At 47.8% G+C, this 21466-nt stretch overlaps 4 protein-coding genes across 6 annotated transcripts; 3 read left to right on the top strand and 1 right to left on the bottom strand.

Moving 5' to 3' along the window:
• Nucleotides 1-101: 101 nt before the first annotated feature.
• Nucleotides 102-3596, top strand: LOC125960034 (uncharacterized). The gene is made up of 4 exons (XM_049693176.1): nt 102-361; nt 572-766; nt 831-2427; nt 2507-3596. The coding sequence occupies exons 1-4, from the start codon at nt 194-196 to the stop codon at nt 3403-3405; spliced, it is 2859 nt and encodes a 952-aa protein (XP_049549133.1). The 5' UTR covers nt 102-193; the 3' UTR covers nt 3406-3596.
• Nucleotides 3597-3719: 123 nt separating this feature from the next.
• LOC125960083 (galectin-9-like) lies at nt 3720-5409 on the top strand. Its single transcript, XM_049693269.1, has one exon. The coding sequence runs from the start codon at nt 3832-3834 to the stop codon at nt 5116-5118; it is 1287 nt and encodes a 428-aa protein (XP_049549226.1). The 5' UTR covers nt 3720-3831; the 3' UTR covers nt 5119-5409.
• Nucleotides 5410-6221: 812 nt separating this feature from the next.
• Nucleotides 6222-7338, top strand: LOC125960097 (galectin-9-like). Its single transcript, XM_049693289.1, has one exon. It carries the CDS (start codon nt 6306-6308, stop codon nt 7326-7328), a length of 1023 nt encoding a protein of 340 aa, XP_049549246.1. The 5' UTR covers nt 6222-6305; the 3' UTR covers nt 7329-7338.
• A 102-nt stretch (nt 7339-7440) lies between these two features.
• LOC125960109 (aquaporin AQPcic) lies at nt 7441-17053 on the bottom strand. 3 transcript variants are annotated; one of them, XM_049693306.1, is made up of 6 exons: nt 16616-17033; nt 9773-9957; nt 9570-9676; nt 8468-8902; nt 8268-8390; nt 7441-7963 (listed from the first exon to the last, which is right to left on the bottom strand). In XM_049693306.1, the coding sequence occupies exons 2-6, from the start codon at nt 9849-9851 to the stop codon at nt 7928-7930; spliced, it is 780 nt and encodes a 259-aa protein (XP_049549263.1). In that variant the 5' UTR covers nt 9852-9957; nt 16616-17033; the 3' UTR covers nt 7441-7927. The 3 variants fall into 3 exon arrangements, with proteins under 3 accessions (XP_049549263.1, XP_049549262.1, XP_049549261.1); XM_049693305.1 differs by lacking the exon at nt 7441-7963 and having other exon boundaries at nt 8196-8390; nt 16616-16881; nt 16960-17053; XM_049693304.1 differs by lacking the exon at nt 7441-7963 and having other exon boundaries at nt 8196-8390; nt 16616-17034.
• Between the last annotated feature and the right edge of the window lie 4413 nt (nt 17054-21466).

Below are 21466 nucleotides of genomic sequence, written 5' to 3'. Positions count from 1 at the left end.
CCATGCAGCACTTAAACAAAAGCCGTTCCTGCACAATATTCTTGCAGTTTCTACACCTACCGCGCTCATCCAGCAGCTCTTTTATTGCAGTTTCGGGAAAGCGGAAAAAGCGGAAAAGGCGTCGTGCAAGTAAATTTATTTATTTAAAGGTCGTGTGTTTCTGTTCGGATTATCTAGTGGAGTGTGGAAAATCATGACTAAACCGGAGATAAAACGTCGCGAGGAGGAACTGCAATCGAAGCGGGTTTGTCGTTTTTGTCTCGAGCCGGACGCTTCGCTTTTGTCCAAAATCTACGAGCAGCAAACGAAATGCTCAACGGCGCCGCTAACGCTACAAATAATGGCTTGTGTGGCTATCGAGGTAGGATATCGTTGATAGTAATTCACAGAGATTAACTACCGGCCGTAGAAAAACATCGTTTTAGCGGGGGCAAATACCGCTGGACACCTGAAGAGGGTCTCCGCTTCGTCGAGGGATAACGGGTGTCTAAACTATTGCGATGGAGGCTCGCATTTTCTCATCAAATCAAGGCTCACGAGATTCAAAAATGTTGGTTTTTTTCGTTCCTAGGTCTACTCCGGAGACGGTATGCCCGAATTTATCTGCGGCACGTGCCGCGGCGTGATGGAACATAGCTATCAATTTAAGCAAATTTGCAAAAAAGCCGATTCGCTGCTGAAATCCTTCCTTACCTCCGGGGAATGGCCTGCGAAGTTAACGGTGCCGAAGTTAATGCCACAGTCTCCGCCAGCCACAGTTTCTTTGGTAAGTTCCATCAGATTAGGCAAGTGGATGCCCGATTCTTAATAGCTATATCTGGTTGTTACAGTCGATTCCCAAGGCGGAATCACAACCGTCACTTGGCAAAGCAATTTCTTCCAAAGCATCGCCGGATGCCACGCAGCAGCAGCCAAAGTTGGCAATAAAAACCGAAAAGCCTCGGTTAATCGTTTTGGATACGAAAAGTTTACAACAAATCAAAAAGGGACAACTCGTAAATGCTCCCCAGCCGCCTTCGCCACGCTCACGCACTGCTGGCCCACAACACACCTCCACACCGATCGCTCGTCGACCGACCGCTAAACCACCGATAGTAGCCGAGGAGGTGGAATTAGCCGAACCGGTACCGCAACCGGAAGCGGTTCGATCAAAACCTGAGCCTGTTGCAAAGAAGCCGAAAATTTTAAATGGACTAGCCAAGCCAGCTGTACAAAAGGTTGAAGAGAGCTTCGTAACCACGGGTGACGGTACGGTGCAGATGGTACTTACAAAACCGACGAACGTCTCATCGCCCGGTTCGACAGCAAATGAATACAGCGTCGACAATTCCAGTGACAGGAAAGTGTTTCCATGTTCGGAGTGTGATCGATCGTTTCCGCTGAAGCAGCTACTGGACATTCATATGCTTAACCATTCCCGGGCACGGAACTTCCCGTGCGATCAGTGTGAAAAGCGGTTCTTTTCGAAATATGATCTCGCGAAGCACATGTCAACCCATACCGGCGAGCGGCCGTACGTGTGTGTAATCTGTCGGGCCGCGTTCAGCCGATCGACGCTGCTTACGCGCCATCAGGCCGTACACAAGGATCAACCGAAGTACCGGTGCGTTTACTGTGGACGCGAGTTCCTGGCACCCATGGAGCTGGGCAAGCACATGGCACACCACGAGAAGACGCGACCCTTCCAGTGTGCCTCCTGTCCCAAGAGCTTCCGCTACAAGCAGGGGCTGGAGCGGCATGAGACAACGCATATGGCCAATCAGCCGTTCAAGTGTGAGTACTGCCATCTGAGTTTCATGACGAACGTGAAGCTATCGCGCCACTTGACGGCCCACGCCGGTGCTCGACCCTATCCGTGTCGTATATGCACCAAATCTTTCCTGTTGAGTCATCACCTTACGCGCCATCTGCGTAGTCATGGCACGAGTGATTATGCGCAGTATCGTTGCGGAGACTGCGAGGAAGTGTTCAAGGATCCGAATTCGCTCATCTACCATTCGGCGCAGCATGCTACCGAAAGTCTTACGTGTCCCCTGTGTCGCGAGCAGTTCGAGGATGTAGAGCAGGTGGTCGAGCATATCCAGTGGCATTCCGACGCGCCACAGTTTCTCTGTGACTATTGTGATCTGATGTTTATCTCCAAGGAGAAACTGGAGGCTCACTGGAAGGATATGCATGCGAATGAGCTGGCACAGGAACGGTCCTGGGTTCAGCACAAGCAGATCACTATGGAGGACGAGGATTCGCATCAGCGGGAACGGCAGGAACCATCATCTCTGGGGGACGAATCGCAGGAGGGTGCCCTGCTTAGCAACGAGCAGCGTACAAGGCAGATCACGATCGATGGAGAACTGATCGAGGCAGATTTGCTATTAGAATCCGATGTCGCCGGATTCGACGAAGGGAACGGTATTTATCTTTATAATGGTACGTGCGATCGTTGTAATAAGTCTACATTAAACAATCCGTATGTTAATATACATTTCTCCCCGCCTTACTCAACCAGATAATGGAGAAATCTTCCGCGATCAACCGGAAATGGAGAACAATCTGGTGTTCGAAGTGACAGAGTTCGAGCTGGCACCCAAGGATGAGGCAACCGACGATCCGATCATAGACCCATTGGCAAACCGAAATTCGAAATCATCATCACTACCAAAAGAACCAAGCAATGCTAAGACGCTAGCAGATGAAATGAGCAAGAAGCTCAGCCGGCAGCCTTGTTTGGAAAATTTCTTCAACAAAGAAACAAAGAAAACGGCTGCTGATGTGTTGAAGAACCTGCCCAAGGGCGTAACGATCAAAAAGCCAACATCATCGGGCAAGGTACAGGAGAAGCCAACCGCTCCCAGTACCACGGAACCGAAGGTATCTCCAGCAACGGAGCAAAAAAGAAAGACGGTCAACGTGGCTCCGGTACGGGCAGCAAGCACCACCGGTAAAAGGACTTCTGCGGAAGCCCCGAAGAGCTCATCAACCGGAAACACGGACAAAATCTCGCCTAAGGCAAAGGTGCGAGTTGTAACGAAACACAGTCCCCAGGAGGTGGCAAGGGAGAAGTCTGTCGCAGTGAAATCGGCGCCTGAAAGGAAGATGTCAAGCAGAGCAACGGCCTCCGTTGCAGGTAGGTCGAGCGCGGCGATAAAGCGAACAGCTGAACCGGCCTCTTCGCCCGATGAGGAAGCGGGTCCTAGCAAACGGCAAACGATACAGAGAGCAGCCATCATGACTAGCAATACAAAACTAGATGCCACTAGCCTCCGGGCGATTAAACGTGTAGCTGCCGGTACACCCGTAGGTAAACCGATCGAGATGAACGTCGGTGGACAGAAGATCAAGATGCACAAGGTCTACATGAAAAAGTCGGTCCAAGCCCCACAGCTCAAACTGAGAAGCAAACAATAGGAGGGATAGTTGTTTCTAGGATCTCAGTATAAGATTTTATTTTCTGGTTTTTGCTTTCCAAACTTTTCAATCGGCAATGGAACAGACATGCAGTTTTACAAGAATCAAATGAGTATTCGACTGTTGCCAATCTAGAAGCGTTAAGTTTAATTAACTTTAAGTCGGTATTCGTCAATAAAATAAACCCATTAAAAGTGCTTCTGCGGTTCGTTGTTAATTTAAACTCAACTTGCTGCTCTAAACGGATTCCTTGGTAGAAAAGGTAAACAAAATTACGCATCGCTGTGCAGCTGTGTGTTTGTGCAATTAGTGGCCGTAGTACGTGACTAGTAACTAGTACCAGCATCTAAAATGGGCCTGCTACCCCTCCACCTACACGTGGCCACGACAGGGGCTGGACGATAGATCGCACACTTATTGGTACGGATGGCCGTTCTCCTCTATATTGCGCTTAGTATTGGGGACGATTTGCTGGCGCTCGGTAGCGCGCTCTACGATTGTCGTGGTTCGTGGACGGAATGTAGATCGCAGTTGGCCTTGGCACGTAAGGAACGCCAATTCGAGTCATTGATACTGCAACGTTACCCGCCGGATCGGGAGAACAAGGACGACGAGGACGATCGACGACGGCGACGACGCCCACAACAGCAACACAGAGGCCAGCAACTGAAACAAAGGATGTCTAGTGAATCATTGGATAGTTGTGATTATGCTTTCCCCGAATCCATCCCCTCGCCAGGCTCGATTAGCCTGGACAAGAGCTCTTCGACCGAGGTGGTGTACACTCTCGAAAACATCCGGGAGGTAGCACCGGGACTATGCTTCGTCGTTACTGGCACGGTGCTGCTCACCTGCGAACGCTTTGCCGTGAATCTGATGCTGAAAAACTCCGACATAGCGCTGCACATCAACCCGCGACTGCCACAGAGCTACATCGTGCGCAACTGCTACGTGAAGGGCAACTGGGGCCGTGAGGAGGTCGCTTCTCCGCTCAGCTTCAACCTGCATCGTGGCCACCGATTCGCCCTGCAGATACTAGTGACCAACGAGGCCTTTCTGATCTGCGTTAATGGGCGGCACTGCAATTCGTTCAAGCATCGTCTACCGTATCGGAAGATCTGCACGCTCGAGGTGAAAGGTGACGTGCGGGATGTGGCCGTCGATCAGTGTTACATGGACAGCTATCCCCAGCTAGAGCTCGAAATCGTCAAACGACGCACACCGGAGGAACAGCGGGAAGCGGCGGAGGTGAATGAACTGGAGGGTACGGAAGCCAAACAAATGCCCTACACTGGCGTACTACCGGTCCCGTTCACCAACGGCCAGAAGCTGCACATCTTTGGACGCATCAAACTACTGCCACACTCGTTCTACATCAATCTGCAATCGAGTGCCTACGTTTGGCCCCATCCGAACATCCTGTTCCATTTGAACCCGCGCTTTGGCAATGTCGGAGGACGGCACGTCATCTGCCGCAATAGCTGGCGTAATGGCAAGTGGGAGCGCGAGGAGCGAACGGATAATCCGAGCGACCTGATACCTGGCAAACCGTTCCACCTACAGATTGAGTGTACCGATGCTGGCTACCAGGTGATGCTGAACAACAAGCTGATTACGGAATTTATATTCCGGGACAATCCGCGGCTTGTCGAAGCGGTCTACATACAGGGAGACATCAAGCTGTACGACGTTGTGGTGGAAACTGCCTACTAGATTAGATGTGTGCGATATAGATGATTCCAAAAACTAGTGTAACCTACGCTCACTGAGAAACAATAATTCGAGGCTTATAGTGTCCTGTAGTTTGTAGTTAGAGGGCACGATCTTGCGTGCATCATGTATGTGTCTTTGGCGGACAATTTTCGGCTGGCAGCTTGCTTGCAGCTTGTCTTATATATTCTATTCGATTCGGTAGATGGAACAATTCCGGCTGTTACTGTTCCGCAATATTGCTCCCAATGGGCCCAAAAACGAGAACAATAAAGTAGTTGTTAAGAGACGTTAGATGGGAAGCCAAACTTTATTTCTTGTTCCTAGTGTTTTTTTTTTGGTTCCAAACCCTTATCGGTACAATGTGCTTTCGTAACGGCAAGCGTGTTCTTATCGCTTGAGGTTCTGTGTTTACCGGGAGAATTTTTGATTGTGGATTCTTTGCACGAACTGTGTACCAGAACTGTAGGTCGCTAGGCTGCGCTGTTACTCGATCCAATGATGAAACCAAAAATTTTAGCAACTTAAGCTTCTATTTTAAGCTAAACAAGTTAAAATTTGTATTCTTTTCTATCATTTTATGATTCTTCTACCCAAGCTTGAACTTATTATTCAATTCCCACATGTTACGCGTGGTGTTGGCTCATCGAATTACGCACGCTTTAATAATATCTTTTTTTAAACACATGAGATTCCATTATGATTTCTCGGTTTCTGTTTTAAGCACGATGATCAAACAATACGTACAGGAAAGGCCAATCCTATGATCGCGGTTAATGTTTTTACCAAAAAATTATTTACTTATTTAAATTTGTTTCATTCAATTGTTCGCATATATTTACGTAAATGAACATTTTTCATTATTCAACAGACTGTATTTATTTCATGACATGAGGCTATTTTTGATTTCGGTGGTATGACTCGTCCACTCAAATTGTACATTCCAATGTTGCGATCTGGGTAATTCCAGTGAGTTACTCGGTAAATACATTACTTAGCGAACCGGCTATAGTCGGGGCTCGTTATCACTGGACGATATGGCCATGGCTGTTATTTTAATGGAAGCATTCGTATAAATAGCGTTGATAGCTCAGTGTTGAGGAATACTTGTCGGCTAGCAGAGTCGTACTGCTCAGTTGCTGTACTTTTGAATCTATACTGCATCATTTAACCAGAAAGTGCTACAGAAGATGTCTTTGGAATCGTTGGAAAGCTACAACTCTGACCTGAGTTCTTCTCCAGAAGCCACGTACACGGTCAACAACATTCGGGAGTTAGCCGCGGGAGTGTGCTTCGCCGTTACGGGTACGGTGTTACCCGACTGCAGCCGCTTTGAGGTGAACCTGATCCTGAACAACTCCGACGTAGCGTTGCACGTCAACCCCCGATTTTCACCCAACTACATCTCGTATAACTCCCTAAATGTAAATAGAGGCTGGGAAAATGAGGAAAACTGTTCTCTGATCGAATTCAACTTGAAGCGTGGAAAGCAATTCATCCTTCACATACTGGTGACCAACGAAGCTTTTCTGATCTGCGTCAATGGACGTCACTGCCATGAGTTCTGGCATAGACGACCTTACTGGAAGATTTGCAGCCTCGAGGTGAAGGGGGACGTACGGAAAGTGGCCGTCGAACAGTGTTACATAGAAAACTATCCGCTGCAGCCCGTTAAGTTCGTTCCACGGCGTACACCGGAAGTACAAAGTCGGATTAAGGAGAAACGACTATCTACAGACAATAAGCAGAAGTTGCAGGCCGAACAAATGCCCTACACCGGCCTCCTGGAACTTCCATTCACCAACGGCCAAAAGCTACATATTATTGGGCGTCTGAATACAGAGCCAAACAGGTTTCATGTGAATCTTCAAACAAGTGCCTACGTGTGGCCACATCCGAACATCCTGTTCCATCTGAACCCGCGCTTTGAAGGAGAGCGCGTGATTGTCTGCAATAGCTGGCGCAATGGATGGGCACACGAGGAACGATCGGAAATTCCGCGCGATATCCAACCCGGCACACCGTTCTATCTTCGGATCGACTGTACCGTTGTTGGCTACAAGGTGATACTAAACGGTAAACGGATTTTAGAATTTGTGTTCCGGGACAATCCGAGACTCGTGAATGCCGTCCACGTACAGGGAGATATCACACTGTACGATATAGCGATAGAGAAGGCTTTAACTGCACGAATAGGCTATGGGGAGTCGTGAAATGTGAAGGAAACCTGAAAACTGTGATTCTTAAAGAAAATTAAAATAAAAGCTATAGGTTTTAAACAGCACAAAAAAATACGAATACATACATTAGAAAACACACAAAAACTCTTTGTCAGACTATACCATTTTATTGTAGATCCATTACATCAACAGCTAATTTTGAGCCATTGCATTTTGCAAAAAAACATAAGTCAACAGCATGTTAAATTTGTCAGAGGATTTATTTTAATGTAAAATCGTTTCCCAAAGCCGTGACATTCAGAACGAAGTACGGCAGGGAGTTAAAACTAAATTTTAAACGATAAAACCAGTGCGTTAGTAAAACGAACACTAAACCAAACAGTACGCGTATTACTTAAGGACAAAGCACACGTAACGACCGTGTCACCTCCGATTGCATATCCTGCAGCCGTTGGAACGGTAACGGAAGAAAATGCTGAAAATGCTTGGGAAAAGCGGCTGGTTGGTTGGTTGACTAACTGGCTAGGAGTGTACCGACGGACAGGATGCTTTTCGAAGAGACGAACCCACAGTGAGCCCGTCGCGAAAGATGACTGATGGGAGAAGTTAGGAGCTGGGTGTTCTGAAACGGCTTAGGCCATATCGTGCTTTCCGTCCAACCGTCGCATCTGCGATATAAATAGGTATTTAAATTAGCAAGTAGCAAGATGATGGTATGACGATACTAAGCTAAAGTATGATGAAATGAAATGAAATGAACAACGATGATTGATTAAAACATAACAATTATTTTATAAAATACAGAATTCAACAGTACGACTCGTAAATGTAAAAGCGAACAGCATGTGCACGCTAAAAAGATGACAAGATGAGACCCCCGCGATGGTTTGCCTTGGTTTGATAAGCATTGGGGTATTAGGTGGTGATGATTGACTCCTCCAGCGTTGCATGTTTCATCAGGTTCAACATTACCTCTTTATCGTCGGCCGCCGTACGGTAGCGTTCCGAGGCACAGTTCGAGGCCGGAGCCTTAAACAGTTGGCAGTATAGGAGGGCGGCCGTAATACCACCGAGAATCGGACCGGCCCAGTAAATCTGCAATGCAATCGAAGATGATCGTTAGAATCGTATGTCGATTGTATGATCGGGATGGAGCATTCCGTCAAACCTACCCAATGGTTGTTCCAGTGTTCGGTCACGAGTGCGGTACCGAAGGAGCGGGCCGGGTTCATGCTCGAGCCCGTATACTCAACGATTCCCAGATGACCGAGCGTGACGGTCAGACCGATGGCGAGCGGTGCGACGAAGCGCGAGTCCGGCTTGTTCTCATCACACACTCCAAACACGCACAGGACGAGCACGAATCCGAGGAAGAACTCGAAACCAAGGCCCTGCAGCTCGGTCACACCTTCCTTGAGACCCGTATTACCGAGACCGTTCTGGAAGGACTTTGGGATGAGTACATCGAGAGCGGTCGTCGCTGTGACGGCACCGGCACATTGTGCTCCGATGTAGAGGACAGCACGGATCAAGCTAACTTTGCCGGCCGCCAGCATACCGGCGGTTACGGCCGGATTGATGTGTCCACCGCTGATGTGACCAATTGACTGGAGAAAAAAAGTAACAGGATTATGAGATGATCGCCTTGACTTCCCATCGATCAAATGATTAAGTCTAGTTGAGTGTGAAGATAACGAATCCCACAGAAGCTGTATCAGGGACGTCATGAGTTGTACTCTCTTTAGTTGTTTGTATGAAACAAGAGTTAAGACATAACAAGGGTATAATTAATGAAATAATTTCAACGCTACTGCTCGTCCTGAACTTTGCAGCCAAACCTTTCATTGATCTTTAATCAATAAACATCTCGTATCTACATAAACGACCGATTAAGTGATATCTATCTACCAAAAGCTCGTCCATAAATTTTATCATTTGCATAAAAACATGTCCAACTAGTGGCTCTTGTGAATGACGCAAAAGAATCATCTTTGAAATAAACGAGACAAGGCTTTATCAAACGTACGATAGCTGACAAAAGCATCTATCACGTGAGATGCGATGGTTGGTTTATAATGATCTCCGAAAATTCCCACCCTAAAGCAAGGAGTATCATCCATCGCAAGAACTCTGACACCGGCTTGAGAATGCCTGGACGTCACGAAGTCACATGAGGAGTCTTGACGGCATTCAAAACAAGCCATTAACGTCGTACAGGCAGCAGCATGCGACGAACCAACGCGACACAGAACACAGAATAATACAAACACTCACCATAACCACCATAAAAACACTCAAACCGAAGGCCAGCGAAATCAACGTCTTATCACCGTTGGCGTGCGTACAGGCGGCACAGGCAAAGAAGTTCAAGATGAAGATACCTGTGTGAGAAGAGACACCAGAACACCCGCATACCATTAATTCTCCTGTCCAGCGAACCCAGCACATCATTCATCATCGATCGATCGGCCACGTACCTACGAACTCCGCCAGTAGGGCCCTCCAGAGGCCACTCGATTTGTCGGACAGCTCGTCCGCTCCCAGCTTGTAGCCCATGTTGATGCCGGTGGAGGTGGTGGTGTTTGATGAGGGTTGTTCTAACTCCTACTTACGGCTGAACTCGAGTTTGGCGTTGCTTCTATTCGCTTTCGCTGTTCCGCAGCTGGAAAAGAGAAAACCACAGGAGGTGGAAGAATAGAAGGTGTGGGATGAGAGATGAATCTCAGTGTCCGATTACCGTTGGGCAACGCAACACTGACGTCAGTTCGCGTTGGTGCGGTTTAAGATGTTGCCTTATTTTTTGCACCGCCTTTTGGCGGCTTCGATACACTGAGGTTCCTTACGATGGCGATCGTAATTTTGCTTTGGCGTAATGTGATCAATGCTTTCTGCCTAGTCACAGCACGTCGAAAGATGCCGTTATGGTTTACAGCACGGAACTTGCATCGTGCTCCAATTGTAAAACACGCGTGATGGTTTGAAGTGCTTTGCCGTGTGCATGATTTATTTCCATTCCCATCGAATCGAAGATTGAGAGCGTAAATCTCATATCGGATTCGCGAAAGTTTTCTTTTCTCTTACTGACGTAATTTCTACTCCAAGGTCCGCTTTTGGATCTCGCGAATATGATTTATGTTTAGATTGTTCACTTCAGTTATTGAGTAGCGATCGGCGATCAATAATCTGAAATGCTATCCTAACTGCGAACACCACTTCGACACCGTTCGTTGCGGTCACCCGTGGTGCAACCAGTTCATTAAAGAAAAAACAGTTCCAGAATACTTTAATCTCTGCCAAACTGTTCCGATCCGGAAGGCGGACCACATTCCACAAGTGAACGAAACCTGAAGCTCGGTATCGAATGGCGGGAGTTGACCGAAGCAACGAAGAACAACGAACTACAGCGAAACTGCGGCCTCATCGGGAGCAGAAGAAACTGTTTACAGCTACAGAAGCGGGAATTCCCCTGTTTCCGCCACCGCCCGGTGACCGGTTAAACCTTCGCCCCTCCTTGTGGCATCTGCGGCCCCGCGAGTATCATGATTGATAGCCATCGCCTTGCCGAGGATGGCGTGATGGCGTGTCAGATTCATTTCGGTCACATTTGGACAACATTCCACAATGGTCGGCCAGTGGACACACATTCTGGATTTGACCTAGTAATTCGTCGTTGGCGGAGGGGCGGAGACCGTTGTCTCCAGGAAATGTTTTGCTTCGAATTCGAAGTAACCGTTTCAAGTTCAGCTTTGTGGCAGTGCCAATGTCGTCGCCATCGGTATTGGCACAAGTGCGCACCAAGTTCAAGTCCTCCTCTGCGGCTGGTGTCAATGCTAATCGATGCTTCTACGATTAGCCTTCGCCAAAGGAAGGAGTCTCATTACCAACCCCATTCCGCGCGTGTGCGTCGCTGCAACAGCGATTGCAGCTACACCCGAGTCTAGGTGCAGTGTCGTCCTACGAATGGATGGATGGCGAATGACCAAAACACAAACCAAGCGGACTAGGTCACGGTTTCGTTGCAGTTGGAATAAAATATTCACTACCTCTCCATTGCCATCCGTATTGATCAGCAGCAGCACCAAAGTAGGCGGTAGCGAGTGCATCGCCTACTGCCGACGGACCGGACGGAACGAAACGAAATTTATGTTCTCCCGTTTTAGAGGCCTCTGGTGGTGGTATGCCGGCCGTCTTCCTTACATTCAATGTCAGCATGTTCGATGCCAACCTGGTCATTGCTGGTGACACTACAAACTGGTGTCGTCCCTCATCGACTGATGCCTTCGCTCATCAAGCGAATCCCCGGCACTTAACTATGATTGATCGATCGAGGGGAAGTGTTCCCGGAGGGAACAAGACAACAGGCGGCGTCCTTAGGATCCCGTGATTAATGAACAAGTAAAGCGCCACAATTGTCAACTAACGCGTGGCCTCGCGCGAAGTTACTTTCCACGCCAAAAAGGGGGTCCATCATCACCGGTGACAAAGGAACACAACACCAATGGGCAGGTGGTCACATCGCTGAGCATCCCGGAAGCCGGAAAGCGTCTAGCGGACAGCAACTGGTTGCAGCAATGGAGTGATTTGATAAATGGCAGGCTAATTGCTGGCAGGCACCGGTTGGTGTTAGGTCAGCCCTGCCACAGCTGGCAATTGTCGCTCGGGTGCGAGATGTATGCAACGATGTTGTGCACATCGCGTGCACTCATCACGGGGCCACCAGCCACCACCCCTTTGACCTTTTGCCGGGCTGATGGTTAAGGGAAAAGTGTTTAAGCTGATGGCGCGTTCGGTGTGGTGCACGCAAAGCTATGCACACGCACGCACGCGTGCGAACCTCCACCGGAATGCATTCGGATGGGGCCTGGCCGATGGCACTCTCTCGGGTTTAGTTTTCTGTTAAGGCGCCAGCACACTTTGGAATTGAAAAGCTTGCTAAAATTTATGGTCATATGGCATGATGGCTGTGGGACCTTGATACGCATACGCACCGATTAGAAGTTTTTCATTCACATCCCCAGTAAGGAATTAAGGCTTACACTCCATAGCCGGCAACGTGATACATCGTTTTTCCGAATTGGAAAAGAGCATGTATGAAAATGTTCATTGTCTAGCCATTTGATTCTGTTGACGTATAAAATTGTTCAAATTTCAGTGCTCAGTGTTTTTAAATAATCTTAATTTCATAAAACATTTTAAACTTCATTGCCGAAGTGAAATGCAAATGATGAATTCAGTGCCACTGCTTTAAAACGCAACTCCACTGTCCCTGTTCTCAATTGCCTCCACTAGATACTCCCAGGCGTATGCTAATCCTTACAGTTGCCAGTTTGAAGCCCGGAGATCGCATCTCAAAATACAATAAAACACGTGGCTACCCCTCAACCTCACCGCACGATTGTGGCCCCATTTCGAGAGAGCCGCAAATAAGACAATTAGTTACTGCAGTAGCATTCGAAATGGCACTGGCAATCGTTTACTATTTACGATTAGGCACCGCTTTGCCGTTTTATCGTTCGCTTATCTCTCGAGGGGGACCCTCGTGGCCCTTATATTCGATGGCTGTGTCGGATATGTAGGTAATTAGTTTACTTGGCAAATATTGGGCCCCTTCTTCCTAAGAGGGATAGACGGGCTTGTGTGTGCGCGCGCGCGCCCGTTTTCACATTAAACAATGCTGCCGCCACCGGTGTGTGTTTACCGGAACAATAGATAACCCTATCAGCGCAAGCATCGAGCTCTCGAGTACCGAGGAATGCCGGACACGCCGCCGGCGAGAAGTGATTGTTGAGCAGCAGCGCATTGTATCTATCGATTGGTGCACCGGACGACGACCGGGACAAAGTGACCAGATCGCGACCTTCGCTAGGTGCTAAGCGCGTGGCCACGCTGCCCCAAGCATCCCCAAGCCAAACGCATGGCTCATTCATCGCGAGTCAATCGTTTCGCGCGCAAATCGTGAGTTCCGGAGCGCGCGATGCGGCTGGATTTCCCTGCGTCACACCAGGATGCTGCCGGTGAGTTAGGGGATGAAGTTACGATCAATGTTTCGTTTTAAATTCGCGAAATTTTCCTCAACTTCTTCCTCAATCTGATGAGTCATGTTATTAGTCAGGTGTGTTTCGCAGGGTATAGATGGACGCGCTCTGGACAGTCATTGTAATTAACGCGTGTGATTCCATAATAAGGTGAGTGATACCCTGCAGGCAAGCATGCCCGTTGAATGATACCTTAGCTTAATTTGCGTGATCTTGCGAACAATGGGCCATACCCAAATGTGGATCATCGCACCCAGAAAAGGGTTTATCATATTAAGGTCGATCGTGTTATCATGCCCATGCCCAGATGATGTCAACTAACGAGCACGCTAATGAGAGCATCATTTCGATGCCTCAGGAATGAAGGCAGCAGCTGTTGTAAACAAGTCGCACTTCATTAAACCTTCAGCGGCATGCGAAGATACTTATGGAATGCTATTGAGCGAGATTCAATGTTTTTTGTGTCGATAGACAACTGCGCAGAAACAGAAAATTACAAATAAGGTGCGATCATTCGTACCTAGTGCTTCCCTGGAGTAATTAGCCGTGGCCACACGGGGCGAAAACCCTAGCGCAAACGAAAAAATTAATGCCAAAACGGTTTCGCTTAACCCTTACACGCTGTCAAACTTTTATACGTCCGCGGACTTTTTCGCTGAACCCTTGACGCTATCGAACGCTTTATTTACGAAAATGTAGGTTCTTTTCGTATTGTTTTTGCATTTTTAATATAAATATAACAGCAACAGCAACAAAATCGTTAAAAACTGCAAAATTTATTCGGAAATCAACTTCAGCGGCCAAAACACAGATGAAAACAATACGTTTGACATTTCGGCATAAATTTTCGGGTTTTTACCCCTGCCACACGAAGCGAAAACATTTTGGCATTAATGTGCAAATTTGCGCGCAAATTTTCGCCCCGTGTGGCCACGGCTATTAAGTCGTCATTTGGAATTGCCCGTTTTTTTTTCTTCCCGATGGATAATTGATTTGCGGCGTTGAATCAAACTGCGTGTAGCTGGACATTGGAATGCCACAAACAAGAGTCGAGTCAGGGAATAGTAATCGGACAATTACACCTCTCATAATGTCCAGCCAGCCAGGCACCTGAATCCTGAGCGCCTGCATCGCGATTCCCAATGAGTAATGACGTTTAAATTGTGCTGTAGAATCACTGTCGGTGCAGAATGCACGATATACATGGACCCGACTGTGACTCGTTAGATAAACGTTCCGGTACTTCTCCAGGAAAGATTCTAACCACAACCGCGTTGGTTCCGTTAGAACGAGAAACACAAGTGGGACTAATGACGCCTGAAGGCGGTAGCTCCGTCTAGCTAAATTGGGCAGCTGCGTAGAGCTGCGTACAGCATCCATAAAGCCTTCTCCGAGATCTCGAACGCAGATAGCCGCAACGCCCGTAGGCCGGACGTTAACCACGCATCGCGCTCACGCCTCTAGAACGGAAATGGCTATTTCTGCTGAATGTGTTCTAAATTGCTCACCGCATCATCTTGGTGGTGCTGGCCGGTGATCGTAATCACGCTTATCTACCCAACCACCGGTCGGTGGTCGGTGTGCCAGATTGTTGCTGCTCTTTAATAGCCGTGCTGTCACTTGGGTTGTGGCATTCAAAGTGTCGAACAGAGTCGAGCAGCGTCGAGGATGGCCGAGTGGAGTCACGCCGAGAAGGGCTCATATTTCATAATGATTGTTCTCGAACCAGTGCCTGACAGTGTGCTATGCTGAATAAGTCGCTAATTTTTACCGCATGCACAAGGTTGTAAAGCCTTGTCATTGCGGGGACGTGTCCGTCACCGCTGATGCCACTGCGGTTCGGTCGCAATTTGATGGGGCGGACGGGTGTGTTTGTTGTGCGATTCCTCGTGAGGTAGAGGCGCTGGAAGAAGGTCCCGCCCGAACCGTCAGGTGTGAGCCGCACGATCCTCACGCCGGTGTCCGTGCGATCGCTTATCCGAATGCTATCCGATCGGCGTGTCAAGATACACGCGGTATGAGTGAATGATAAAAATTCTAATAACCACAACCACCAACGCGCGATCACGATTCCGCGCGGACGCTACCGATGACCTTTGTCGCTGTTGAACGCGAGTGCAGCGGCATTATGCTGTATGGACACGATCGCACTAATCACTCCCTCGACAACAAGCAATTTAGATGTGGATAAACACCAAAATGGCTTGCGATTGAATCATGAAATCAGAAAGAAGCGGCACGCACGACGCGAACAGATTGCGCGTAAAATGCAGAGTACGAACGCAATCGTTGTCGTCGCCGTCGTCGTCACGTTGTCTGATTCCAAAGGTCCACAGTTGGCGTGACAGTTTGTACCCGATTCATCATTGAGCCGAGATTGTCTGCAATTATCGCCGATGAGATAGATACAGACGCTGGGCTGGGCTGCTGGTGCTCTGCTATGGTAAGGCTCGCTGTTACCGAGCCCTTAGTCGAGGCGATTGCACTTGGTCTAGCTGTTTGCGGGTGTTGGAAAGCGGCAAATCAATAGAACGAATGAACGAACGCAAAGTGCGCTAACAACCGTAGCAAACAGGATGGAGAGAGTTAGTAGCTGCCAGCGGGTGGAAATAATTTAATACCCGTCTCGGCGGCGATCGTACGCGCAACAATGCGACTGCGGGTGTCACAAATCATTCAGACCACTTGAACATTCGCTTACCCGGTCCCGACGTTAAGATGGAACGGAAAAGGTCTCAGCAGAAACATTATCCAGACGGGCGCGTGGCCGCAATCGGATCGCTTTGCTGCAAATCACTCTTCCTTTTGAGATCTCATCGTAGATTTAGCTGGTAGTCTTTTTAGTTAGCAGCGATCCTTAGGACGACACTCGTTACACTCGCATTTAATGTGTTTGTAATACCGAATACACAAATACGTATTCGAGAATATAGAAGATTGCGCTAAACGCGTGTCATTGACCACATAGCAAACACTCACTTGTACACCATAAAATAATGGCTACAGGACTGAAAACTATGGCGCCCAAAGTCGAACACTTGAGATTCTCTGCCCTGACGCCATTAATTATAAGCGCAAGTTCTGTACATTTGTACTTGATAACGAAATAAGAGAACTATCTAGCGCCACGCTACACGGCAATTTGGCAAATGGATCTCGCTTCTTTAGTCACTAACCATTAGTTAACCCCTCCACAGTTTCAAGTGCCTAATAAACCCTAATACACCACCATAAAATGATGATTTTGCAACAAATAATAGGCAACAGGTATAATGAATTACTTACCAGTTGGCTTGAGATGGTATGCTGGTTGTCACCTGATAGTGATGATGATGGTCCGGCAGTGCGTAGTTTATTTCTTCAAACGATCACCGAATCTAACTGTTTCACTTTGCCTTTCCCTGCCACTAAACGCACGCCCTTTTCTTCTTATCGAAATGCGGACGCTCTCCAAAAGGGCCAATTGAAGGTTTCACAATTGACGTTCCGTGTTCCCGCTAATTGTTACCTCGTAGTAACACTTTTACGATAAAATACAGCGCTTCTGCAAACTGTGTGCAAACGACGTAAAACAACGGTTTCGATAAGCGAACGGTTACAAGTGAAGAGGACACTTCCTAGCTGGTTACCTGCGTGGGTTTTCGGTCCGATCGAGCGCCGCTCAGAAACGATGCTGTTCGCACGGAAGATAAACGAGAAGTGGTAGCTCAAGCCACTTACTGCTCGAAACTGTACCGAGCGCTGACTCGCGCGCCGATGAGTTGCGAGATGAGTGGGGTTGGCGATCGCCGGCGCGGGTAAATTTGGAAGAGGAAGCAACCGGCTCAACCGTCGCGATGGTGACCGTTGTAGACCGTTGAGGACGATGTTTCGGGCGTTCAAAGCAGTCCGCACTTCTATGCGAGTTTCTAACCACGCATTTCGACGGATGTCAATGGTTTCAACATAAGATCTGCAGAATCTAATATAGCCCTTCATAACAAAACGCGGTGTAATAGAAGACGTTTTATAAATAGCAACATAATCCCCAGTTCGCGGGTATACCGAAGCGCGGGTTTTATTTAAACGCCGTCCTTTGAAGCACAACAACATATTTTGTTTTTTGACTCTTCTCCCGGTCGCATCATATTTGATTGTCTATGATGCCTTGACACACACGGTCAAGTGCCCCGAAAACGGTCGCAAAACGTGTATTTAGCGTGAATTTGGCATCTTTTGTTTAGCGATTTTTTAATATGAAAACACAGTGATGCTAGTTTCATCAGTAGTTTTGATGCTACGGTATTATAAACGTTCTTTGTTAAAGGTTGATGCGAGTAAGACGAGCGGACTTTCAAACCGCTGTATCTTTGTCAGTTTTGCTTCGATTGAATTCAAATGTTTTGCACAAGATTCTTAAAAGGTTTGCCATTAAAGGAAAATTGTTAAAATATTACTACTCAGCTCAATTTTACCTAAAAATAACATTTTATAAATTGAGTTAGCGATGGTTTGAGAAAAGCTCAATGGTATTTAAAAAAGCTCCAGGCTGCATGAAAAAGCTCTCATGTTTGTATGTGTGCGCGACGCTAGCGCTCCCAAGCGGCACCACATCCGAGCACGTTTTTATCTTCAATTTTCTTCAGCCATTTATTACTACTTACTGTCCTCATCATCGACAGGATCATCTTTTACAATTCTTGTTCAACTCTATTGACCTGGCACTTGAACGGTGAACGGCGTTAATAACTGCAGTACGTCATCTAAATGAAGACGAAGGGCGCCAACTGTTAGCACGTGCGTGCGATTGCGCTTCAGCTGTCCATTTTTATCTTATCAATCACTCCTCGGTACTGCCTCTGGGTAAATCTGTGTCAAAACGCCCTGTTCGATCTTCTCCCAGAGGAAAAAGAAACAACATCGGCGCATTGCGATGGTGCGACACCAACGGAACCAAGAGCAACGGGGCGGCGGTAGATTCCCACCGAAAACGGGGGACCGCTATCGGTTACAATCTATCATCTGGCGCACCAGCGTGTTCCGAGAGTGCAGTATTTTTAGCAGTCCGTATGTTCGTTACGATTCGTTAACTTTTTATTAAGCCAAACAACAGCGCCCACTCCATTGTGCGCCGTCCACTGTTGTTGCTGCTGCTGCTGCTGTTGCTGATATACCCATTCGTCGCTTGGTTTGGAGGTCAGCAACCAAAAAAGGATTCCCGTGTTGCGCCAAGATGTGACAAGATCGAAAGATTTCCCCACGAAACGAAAGTAGAACTCTTCGTTTGGTAAAACGTAATACCGGGGGAGGTAGTCACGAGCAGTAATTGTGGAAAGTATTTCGCAAATAATTCACCATCGCCACCGCCAATGCATTGCCAACACGCAAACATTGCTCCCTCTTCGTCCCTCAAATCGATGCTCCATTGTGTACGGTTGATTGGTTTGGCCGGAGGTGCGGAACCAGCAGGGATCCAACCTGCTAGCTGGAGACACATGATGCAGCGTCGCGAGCGAGCGCATCTCCCGGCCGGTTGGTTCAGCGGTGACTTGTGAAAATTATGGTAATTAAATTTCCTAATTACTCTGGCGCGATCGCTCGAGCGCGAACTACTCCCCGGAGCGATGTAGCGTTAGATTAGCTTTTAATGATCGATTTGCGCCGTACTTTTGCGCCGATTTGTAAAAGTCTTCCTTTTCTCACGAGCTCATTACATTGCGATGTATTTGCGGCGGAGCTGGTGGAATGTCAATTTCGCAGAAGTACAGCAGATCACATCGTGCATCGAGGGCAACATGCATGGGACGCGTATCCGTTCTCGAATACACCGTCACGCGTAAATAGCAGCGTATCCTTGAGTTCATCGGGAAGCAGCTCGTAGTTCTGTTAATTACTTGTGATTGTGGTTGCATTTTTAGCATTTGAATTTCACACGCCACGGTACGTAAGGATAACTGGGAAGAATAAGGAGTGGGATTAACGAATAAATAGCATGCCAGCAACTAGAACACGGCCTCACGGCCTCATGCAATCTTCGGCCATTCACATTCAATTGCATCATCCAGCGAGATTATCCAGATAACAACCTGCGCCAGCACCGCACATTCTACCGTTTGTAATGTGCAAAGTATGCGGACGGATACTGTTTAGCCTGCGCAAACCTATCCTGCATCCCACCGCGACACAATCAGCGGTCTGGTGCACAAATAAGCGATTCAACATTTGCCTAAGTCCATAATTAATATTCCGATACCGACGTCAACCGGTGCGCCTTACTGTCCGCGGATGTAGGGCCGGTGCTTCCGATGGAAAACCGGCCACCCACCAGGCAGACACTGCTGCTATTTGATAACGCAACAACTGTGAGTGTGTCGGTGCGCGCGTGGATTGCGGTTGGTCATTCATGTACGGCGACCGGTTGGCACCATTTTACTCAGATAACAGCTTCCCAACAACCTGGCGCGACGTTTCCCGACTCGCTGATATGTGACGTCATCCGATCAGGAGGAGGCATGCGCATTCTTGTGGCGTGATGACGACAGCAGAAGAAAACCCCCTCACCTCATACTGGCCACTGCACTGGGTATCGCTGCGCTGTTGATGGACAACATAATGGAAGATGCTTTAATCGTTTCGCGATAAAACGAATCGCAGACGTCAGACGTGCCGGGATCGAATGACAGAATGGCTTCACAAAGTTGCTGTCGTGGATTTAGGCGGATGTTGCTTGGAAGACAATTATAGGGGCGTTACGGTTTGGTCACGTGTCGCGAGGTGTACCTTTGGATCTATTAGCATCTGCTACCGGTGGGATGGGTGAGCGAGCAGATATGATCAATGATGGCGCATAGAACCAACAACGCCCCGGCGGATAAATGGTTGCAAACAACTTTGTCGCTCAATCCCTGTTTACACTCGATCGGCCTGTTTTTGATCCAGTCCCGGTACCCGATAACGCTAGACCGGATAAGTACAGGTTAGACCGTGCCAGAGCTGGAACAAGGCAAAGGAAGTGTTTAACAAATTCGAAGCGTTCTAACCGATAAAGGTTAGTGTTGTTTGTGCAGCTGAGAAAAGGGTAAAAGCATCACCTCATAACTGCAGCTGGTTAGTTCGTGAAGGGAAACAAGAATGAAAAATCAGAATAGGGAGCGCACTGTCGGTTGGTTTAGGGAAAGTTTGAAATAGACATGATTTAATCGTTAAAAAAAACGTTATCCCCCAATATGTTATGAAGATCTCTGCTTGCGCGATATTTCTTCGTTGCGCATGCAGCAAATCATAACCATTAGGTTTCCAAAATTGCCACGATGTGCCTACGATCACGTTGTTTTTGCAATCTTTCCAATAGAAATGATTAAGACGAAAACAATAGAGCTGGTATGTTCGGACGCAGCTATACGTATGTGGCATGCATCTGCCAACGAAATGAGCATTCTGTTGTCAGAAGGTGGAGCTCCGTTCACGCCGGTCAGTACCGATCGTGCACGATCTAATTGGTGGGTTACGAATTGAACAAACAAATTCTTCGAAATGCACAGATAAGTATCGAACAATGTAAGGGATTTTCCCGTGATTTCCACCTACACACACACACACACACACGAACACAGGTTGAGAGAATAGCTGACGTTGACCAGTGCACTCGGTGGCTTGTATTTGAAAAATGTAATTATTCGGTTTCAGATTGAATTGCTTCAGCAAAATGCTTTCCGATTGGTAACACACCGCGTCATAAACCCAACACATCTGTTTGACATAAGTATTTATAACCGTTCTCTTCGTTTATTTTCCAACTCGGCCAACGGCCAAAATGGGAGGACAAGACAACAGCCAGAACATCATTAACTTAGTGGTTGATCGGTTATGGTCTGTCTCTGTCGAGCGTTAAAACGGTTTCAGATATGATTCCTAACCCTGCCCCTGCTTGGTCTCACAAAGATGCCAAACGATTTTCGGTTTTCTTTGAAAAAGAAAACCCGCTTTCCCAACCGGCACAACACAGGACAGGCCACGAGTGCGATAAGTGTTTTGTGCCGCCAACCAACCCCCTTGGTCAGACAATTGTCGGCAGTAATTAAACGTCTCAACATGGAAAGTGGGCGGCCACGGGTTGGCTCGGTGCGTGTCGTTCTGGCTGTTTCCTAGGCCTGGTCG

The sequence above is a fragment of the Anopheles darlingi genome, chromosome 2 (assembly GCF_943734745.1).
Source record: "Anopheles darlingi chromosome 2, idAnoDarlMG_H_01, whole genome shotgun sequence".
Classification (NCBI taxonomy): domain Eukaryota; kingdom Metazoa; phylum Arthropoda; class Insecta; order Diptera; family Culicidae; genus Anopheles; species Anopheles darlingi.
The sequence above is the reverse complement of the archived record's forward strand: the minus strand, read 5'-3'. Positions and strand labels throughout refer to the sequence as shown.

What these genes read in the sequence shown, in the direction of transcription:
- LOC125960034 (XM_049693176.1), top strand. Translation starts at nt 194, where the DNA reads ATGACTAAACCGGAGATAAAACGTCGCGAGGAGGAACTGCAATCGAAG. An exon ending in TGGCTTGTGTGGCTATCGAG is followed by an intron (nt 362 to 571) that starts GTAGGATATCGT and finishes TTTCGTTCCTAG; the next exon opens with GTCTACTCCGGAGACGGTAT. An exon ending in CGGTATTTATCTTTATAATG is followed by an intron (nt 2,428 to 2,506) that starts GTACGTGCGATC and finishes TTACTCAACCAG; the next exon opens with ATAATGGAGAAATCTTCCGC.
- LOC125960109 (XM_049693305.1), bottom strand. Translation starts at nt 9,851, where the DNA reads ATGGGCTACAAGCTGGGAGCGGACGAGCTGTCCGACAAATCGAGTGGC. An exon ending in GTGTTTTTATGGTGGTTATG is followed by an intron (nt 8,903 to 9,569) that starts GTGAGTGTTTGT and finishes TTTTTTCTCCAG; the next exon opens with TCAATTGGTCACATCAGCGG. An exon ending in AACACTGGAACAACCATTGG is followed by an intron (nt 8,391 to 8,467) that starts GTAGGTTTGACG and finishes ATTGCATTGCAG; the next exon opens with ATTTACTGGGCCGGTCCGAT.
- LOC125960097 (XM_049693289.1), top strand. Translation starts at nt 6,306, where the DNA reads ATGTCTTTGGAATCGTTGGAAAGCTACAACTCTGACCTGAGTTCTTCT.
- LOC125960083 (XM_049693269.1), top strand. Translation starts at nt 3,832, where the DNA reads ATGGCCGTTCTCCTCTATATTGCGCTTAGTATTGGGGACGATTTGCTG.